The 7,985-nt window shown below is 43.3% G+C and overlaps 1 protein-coding gene across 3 annotated transcripts in view; it reads right to left on the bottom strand.

Moving 5' to 3' along the window:
* Positions 1 to 7,985, bottom strand: part of LOC105927757 (roundabout homolog 1) — a 145,032-nt gene that overhangs the window by 87,255 nt on the left and 49,792 nt on the right. For all 3 annotated transcript variants that reach the window (XM_036143341.1, XM_036143342.1, XM_036143343.1), the window contains one exon: positions 5,544 to 5,870. In XM_036143341.1, coding sequence (XP_035999234.1) covers positions 5,544 to 5,870 — 327 coding nt within the window. The remainder of the gene's footprint in view (positions 1 to 5,543; positions 5,871 to 7,985) is intronic.

The following is a 7,985-nucleotide window of genomic DNA, read 5'->3' as shown; positions in this document are numbered from 1 at the left end:
CAGCAATATGAGGTCAGACTGTTGTAACCTAGAATGGGTCATGTGAGCTAGAGCGACGCTGTAGGTCACATGACCCATTCAGCGACGGCTCCAACCCTCTCAAGTTACATAGGTGAGTTTTCGAGAAGGGCTGCCCGAACGGAGCATTAAGTCACACCAAGTGCTGCATATTGACCTGAAAATGAATTTAATATATCTCAAATTGAGCTAATACTTGGGTCAAAACCTGCATGGTGCTGCTTTAATAAGACAACAAGATTTGCAATGCAGTGCTCTGCAAACGTATTCGTTACCCTTGAATATATTTGCACATTTTATCATGCCGCATCCGCAAATTCCGTTGCATTTTACCTGGATTTAGCATAGCTAATAGATCGAAACACTGCAGCGTGTAAGTGTAAGGTGGAAGGAAAAAAAAGTGTTTCCAAGATTTTGAAAAAAACAAAACAAAAAAGCGTAGCATGCCTTCTCACAGCTCGGTGCCATTTGCAGCTTTTAAAATAAATTCCCCCCAACAGTATGATGCTCCAAACACCATGTTTTACTGTGGTGATGGTGTGTTCAGGGAGCGTTTTTTTTTTTTTTTCACACACTCTAATCTGCCCCTATGGTTTATGACAAACTTTAATCAAGACCTAATGTGTCTCTCTCTTAACAATAACTGTCTTCTTGTCACTCTTCAGAAAGGCCAGATTTGTGGAGTGCATGATTAATAGTTGTCCTGTCAATAGATTCTCCCACTATTTCCTGCCTGTCCACAGAGTACCCTAAATGCTGCCTCATAAACTATTTAAACATGGTGGGGGCTTCCCCAGTGCTTTTGTAACTGAGGGTCGTAAGCCAGTTCATCAGACGTTCGTCCTACGGGACGAAGCAGGAACTTATTTTCTTTCTTCAAAATAAAACTCTCGAACATGGATGCGACAGGATCTCAAACTTCTAGCACTTCATTAATATCGAGACAGCATAATAATAGCTTTCCCTTACTTCCTCGGACCAAATCACAAGCTAAGAGCAACTTAACAGCAATTGACAAGACCAACTTCACACTGACTAGAAACACAGCAAGGTCTTAATCAACTGCGATCTCATCATTTTTATGCTTGTCTAGTTAATAAATGTTATTGTGCAATCTTTTGCAAAGAAATATTTCATAAAATTCAAACTGTTTAAAAAAAAAAAAACATCTGTTCATTGGGAAACTATTCTGTTCAGTACCAGTTCGGTCCTTAGAGGACCAGTTGTGGTATTCAACGCAGGCTTTATAAATCATTTATGTCTTAACTATAACTGTTCCTTTATTCTACTGAGTACACAGAAGGCAGCCATAAAACGGATGAATTCTTCTATAATGCTTTTGCCATCATCCTGCACGACAAGAAGGCTTTATAAGATGCCTCTGTCAGCACAAGAGCTGCTTCCCAGTTCCTTTCATTCCTGTGAAATAAATGTGTCAAACATAGATGAAGCAGCGTCCAAAGTTTAAAGCCATCACATTCATATTCTGAGCCCGAGATAATAGCTTACATTTAGATCACCAGATGAAGTCGTTTGCTTTATCCCTTTTTAAGATGAGAATTAGCGTGGCGTTTTCACACGGTGAAGGCAAATATTGCTAAAATACATCAGACAACACTCGGTTATGAGCATGGCTGAATGATGCTGTTTTTTGTGACATACTTAAGCCGAGATTGTTTCATAGCTCAAATTTGAACGTCAGTACACAACTACATACTGTAGTGTGGCAAATATACGGCATTACTGCTGCTAGGTTTTCCTGCTAAAATTTAGTGTGCTAAAAAAATGATGGCGTTCCAAAAGCTGGATTTTTTTTTTTTGTTTATGACATTATCGCACAGATCAATTCAAATTTGACAGTAACTAATGTAGATGCATGCAAAGATACCATGTCCAAACACAATCCTCAAAAGGATTAACTAGTGCGATTTGCATTACACCAGTCGCTAACTTTTTCAAGTGACTTGACTTTGGCATCTAGGCCAAAGGTTTAATATTGGCGCCATCAGACCAGAACCCGTTCTTTTGGTTTGTGACAAACACTGGACAGGACATCTTATGACTTTCTTTCAACAATGGCAGTTCTCCTTGCCACTACTGAGGTGTTTAAAGCTTTGGATATTATTTTATACCTTACCCCTTCAGCATTTAACGCCTAAATTGGTCTTAAAGAACTTGTTTGCTTATAACTGTTCTTTAACAAACTTTAGACACCTTTTTTTATGACATTATCGCACAGATCAATTCAAATTTGACAGTAACTACTGTAGATGCATGCAAAGATACCATGTCCAAACACAATCCTCAAAAGGATTAAGTAGTGCGATTTGCATTACACCAGTCGCTAACTTTTTCAAGTGACTTGAACTTATTATAACATTTCACAAAAGCTAACCCCAAAGGAAAATACAAAACGAGAAAACATCACTAACCCACTTCTCAATTAAGTCCTTCTTTTACTTTTCCCCAGTCATTAGATCTCTTAGTCTCAGCGTTTTTTTTTTTTTTTTTTTTGCCAAAAGCACGTCTGTTTTACCACCCAGCCCCAGGCTGACCCATGAATCTGTGTGACCTCTGAAGGATGAAGTAAGGAAATATAATTCATCCAAGCAGCTTCAACAAGTCTTCTCTGTGTTCCTCCCCGGCCCTACAGCCTAGCAGTAAATTTTGTGAACTACGAGTAATAAACTCGTTCCACCCCCAGAGGCCTTAAGCTTCTTAGGTAGGCGTGCTGATCTAGCGTTACTCTGATACGGTTTGACCATCTCCTTCATTACGATGCATAAGGTAAAACTTACACTGGAGGGGTATCATTATTCTCAAACCTTGATGCAAACCCTGGAGATTGAGGCTGATTGGAAGCAGTGCGAGCTGACACAGCTAAGCAAAGCAGGGTGCTTGTCAGTAAATGATGGAGAAGTATGCCGTGCGCGAGGGCATGGCTCCAGTTGTTAACCCTTGTCACTAACACCTCCCTCAATCAGGCCTGCTTTATATGTGTTATTATCCAAGCTGATCCCAGTGTTTTGGGATTCGGAGAACCTTTTGCTCCGATGGGATTTATTCTGCATCTGCAGTTTTGTTTTGTCTTTAAAAGACGGCATATATTTACATTTTGCTCTTCGCCACCCCCCAAAGGCGTCCTTCCGTCACTGTATTTAACATGCGCACACTTATCGTAGCTGTAAGCAACCGGACGGATTCCTCCTAGAGACGACGCCTGTTCAACCGGCACCCGGATCGCACTTTACACCTGCATGGCTATGATTCAGCAAGGCTGTCAGCTGTTACAACACACTCGGCGCTGAAGCGGACGCACAGCTGCTGAACGCCTGACAATGAACTTCCACCTGTCTTATACCCATAAAGCCCACCCACAAACCTTGGTGATGTCGGTGCACCGGGAAAACACTTTGTCTCACCAATAGAATAAATTCAGGCTTTGTTAGACCATGGACGTCAATGGGTTTTATTTAGATTTTGTTTTATGTCAGCACAGAGCAGTATATCACTGAAGGGGAAGGGAAGTGGTGTTTTTTTTTTAAATAAAAATCTGAAGAAAGATGTATTCAGCTCCTACTAAGTGGATGTTGCAAGTTTGGTCGCCCTTCATTAATATACTCAGATGAAGTTGCTTTGTTTTAAACCAATTCAGCCCTGGCTGTATGCTTAGGGTCACTGTCCCGCTGGATAGCAAGCTTTTGAGCAAGTAAGGTCTTTTGAATCCTTTTAAGGTTTTTTTTTTCCCCTAAGGCTGACCTGCATTTTAGTTTCATCAATCTTCCCACCAATTTTGAAAAGCTCCCCTATCTTAGCAGAAGAAAAGCGTTCCCACAGCATGATGCTGCCACCCTGTTTCGCCACGATGGCTCTATGTACAGGGTGATGTGTAGCGTTAGTTTGTGGCCACAGACAGACTTTGGCATCTAGGCCAAAGGTTTAATCTTGGCGCCATCAGACCAGTACCCGTTCTTTTGGTTTGTGACAAACACTGGACAGGACGTCTTATGACTTTCATTCAACAATGGCAGTTCTCCTTGCCACTACTGAGGTGTTTAAAGCTTTGGATATTATTTTATACCTTACCCCTTCAGCATTTAAAGTCTTACTTGGTCTTAAAGACCGTGTTTGCTTATAACTGTTCTTTAACAAACTTTAGACACCTTTACAGGACACAATTTATACGTTTACTAATCAGGGTACTTCTGAGGGCAAGTGGATGTACTAAATTTTATCTTGGGAACACAGAGCCCCCATTGGCCCCATTAAAAGCAATCAAATAAGAAATGGGCATAAACGTGATGGGGTAAGTGTAATGATCTTGGCACTGGTGCTGGTCTGATCCTGAACTCAGCACACCTGCTCCACTACACCCTGCATGCAATCATCCTTCACCAGGTCCACCTGTTCTCAACAGCATAAAATCTGCCAACAGACCTGCCACCAGTGCCAGATTGTCTTTCTAGCCATGAACTATAATCTGCCTGCCTGTTTCCCGACCTGTGTTCTGCCTTCTGTTACCGAGTCTGCCTAATCCTCTTCTGACACTGCCTGCCTGGAATTCGGACCCCATTCTGACTCTGACTGCCCTTCTGGAAAACGGATCGGATCTGCCTCTGGACCCCTGTCTCTGCCAAGCCTGGACTGCCTGCCTGTGTGCCCGACCCTTTCTGCCCGTGAGTAACTGAGCCAGCCTAACCCCTGTGTACCTCTGCATCCAGCCTGTTATCGGACCCGGACCTTACCTTGCCCTTGGATTGCCCCTCTGTACCGCCGCTGGACCTCTGCCCTCTCGACTCCGACCTCGGACTGCCCTTGGACCACGAACCCGGAATATCCCCACCATCTCTCGGACCGCTGCCTCCAACTCCGCTCTTCAGCTAAAGCCAGCGCTCAGCATCCCCTCTTAATAAGGTTAGTGATCTAGCTCTTGCACGGTGAAGTGCAGCTTCCACAGATCACTAACCTGTGTCTCTGTCCCCAGGGGTTTCCAGTCTTAGCGCGGGCGGAAGCGCTCCGAGTTGCCGTGCTCACGCTTGTAAATAAAACGTTACTTAAAACGTCACTGACTTGTCCTGGTTGAATCTTGGGTCCAGTTTCGGTTCGTCACAGTAAGACATGTATCAAGAGTCCCAAGGTCAGGAATCAATTATATCCGCGATCGATTGCCTTAGTACATTGATCAACATCAACCACATGCCGCCCAGTGAATGCATTCCACACTTTTTTTGTTTGCAAAAATCTTAAAAAAACTTTGCTCTTTACGTTCCCCTTTTAATTATGGACTTATTTGTGTTGTTCTATCTCCAAATAAAAAATAAATACAGTGTTTTTAAGGATAATGTAATAAAAATGTGAAAAGGTTCAAGGGTATGGTACTGTATGGAGAGAGTAACTTCCTCACTACACAGTAGATTAGAGGCGTTTTCTTGAAATCCAATGCTGCTATATTACCTTTGGTTACTTGTGTTCTAACAAAAGCATCAATATCAGCACAACCAATAAGAAAACCGAGCCGCACTTACTTGCTACTTCCAGGGACGCATTGTGACTGATCGCCTGGCCCAGATAGTTTCGGGCCACGCAGACGTAGCTGCCGTCGTCTGGCTTGCTCCGTCGTCCGTGGACGATGCGTAGGAAGAAGAGGGATCCGCTGGGCAGCAGCATACGGTGGGAGCGCGGGTTGTCACGGTCGGTCTCAACACGCTCGCCATCTTTGTACCATTCCACAGTTGGAAGTGGACGGCCCTCTGCTTTACAGTTGAGGGTGGCTGGCTCGCCTTTGGACACAATAAGATCAGAGGGGTGCTCCACAATCCGAGGAGGGAAGTCTTCCTGGCGGAGACGAGACCCTAAAATGGGAATAATAGTGCAGAATTAGCTGTAATTGAGTAGGTAGTCAGTAGTAAGAAGAACATGTAACATCAAAGAGCCATAATGAAATATAAAATAATCCTTCTGTTAAATGCAAAAAGGGTATTAGGTAATGATTTCAAGAAATGCAAATTAATATTTACAGAAGTATCTCAGGAAGGCATTCCATCCTAAAATGTAAACCATTCATTTCAGCAGCTAGAATCTCATCAGACTATTTAAATTCCATAAGAATCCAAACAACAAAAGCAATGATGTGTGAAATCTTTAGGGAAGCAACATGTTTCGAAACACGACACAGATGGTTTTCAAAAATAATAATGGCACAACTTTATACAGCTTCTGAAAAGCTCCAGGGCTGCATTTAAATAAGACAAAATCATTATACATATATAATATTTATAGATAATTATGTTTTCAGTTGTTTTGACTTTTTTTTTCTACACTGCAGCAGAACATACAGGAAACATCTAACAGTAACTTGTCAGTTTTGCATGCCTATATAAAGGTTAAACTCTAAATGTTGCTTGTTGCTCGTTAGTGATTCATGATACTGCACCACCACTTGAACCCAACTTTACCACGACATCTAAATAAAACAGAAATATGAATCAATACTTCCAACCACGCAAAAAATAACAACCACAACATCCCCTTTAATCCCTCATTCACTGCTGAGATGTCAATCAGTCTGCTCCCTCCACGAAGCTGTGCAAGGTAGATACCCACTGAGGCTGAGGACAAACAACCCCCCCCCCCCTAATGACTTCCAGGTACACAACTCTGATGCCTCTGTAGATCTAATATTGCATTTGTCTCTTTCATTCGGGGGCAGGGCTCTGCGGGCATGCCGTGGTCCTCTTGCTCTCACCCTGGCGCCTGTGCTGGTTTAGCAGGGTCTGATAGGCTCTGACAGCATCATTGAGGGGCTGGCGGGGGAATACCCCCCCCCCCCCCTTGTTGTGGTGTTGTTTATGTGGGTGCTTGCACCACCTCCCTGGGTGGTAGGCTCCCGTCTACTGGCCTATGGCTTTGGGGAATGTGTCGGGCTGGCCGTGGGTCGTAGGGTTACGCTGGGCTCTGGTGGGCATTCCTCCCTCTTGACCTCTCAGGGGATTGCTCACCGGGTGGATTGGTAATGTGCCCTGCCTACTTTGGGCCTTCCAACTACCACAGTGGGTGGGTGGCGGCATGTTGGGTACTCCCCTGATTGCCGATGGGAGGTCTTTCTGATGCACTTTGAATCGTCTTGTTACTGAAAAGTGGTATATAAATAAACTTGTCTTGTCTTGCGTTGCCGGCCTGCACGGCTAGAGATGATGTTGTGCCGGTGCCCTAAGTCTCACCTTGTGTCTGTTTGGGCTGGGGGCTGCTGTTCTACTGACAGCCTACATCTGTCTGGGGCACATGACTGCCCTGGAGAAACGCCTTGAAACTGTCTGCCTGGGGCCGCTCTGGTTCTTTGCTGCTCTTGATGCTGTGTGTTGCAGGTCTTTTACCTTTCTTGCCACTCAAACAACTGTCCACCTCCAAGTGACAAACTCGCTCACTGTCACACAAACTCACGCATAAACACACACACACACACACCAACCCCGAAATCTTTGCCGATCTTATACAAATGGAGGTTACCATTACAACAATTTGGCCTTCTTACGGATGCTGGATCCAGTCTTGATATAAAGGCAATCAGGCAATTAGGATTCCGTCTTGAGATATAATTTCTGCAGAGCAGATCTGTCCTGCTACATATAGGCAAGCCATTTCTCTATATGCTGTGCCTGAAATGCTGTGACAGGACATGTGAAAAGAAGAAGAAAAATAGTTCATTCTCAAACACCTAAATTTCCTAACCAAAATCAGGACTCATCAGACAACATCTCTCCTGTTTGCACCCAAAGAAAAGTGAACCAGGGCAGTTGTCCACTTTATTTTGACATTTCATTTCCAGTTAACACATAAAAAGGTGTTTGTTGAGGTAAAAACAAAAAATCTGTAATGTTTACAGAATAAAATGTTTTCATCCCCTCTAAAAACATTTTTTTTTTTTTTACGTATTAACTGGAAAATTAAATGTTAACATAAAGTTGTCC

Source organism: Fundulus heteroclitus, chromosome 11, assembly GCF_011125445.2.
Source record: "Fundulus heteroclitus isolate FHET01 chromosome 11, MU-UCD_Fhet_4.1, whole genome shotgun sequence".
NCBI lineage: Eukaryota > Metazoa > Chordata > Actinopteri > Cyprinodontiformes > Fundulidae > Fundulus > Fundulus heteroclitus.
The sequence above is the reverse complement of the archived record's forward strand: the minus strand, read 5'-3'. Positions and strand labels throughout refer to the sequence as shown.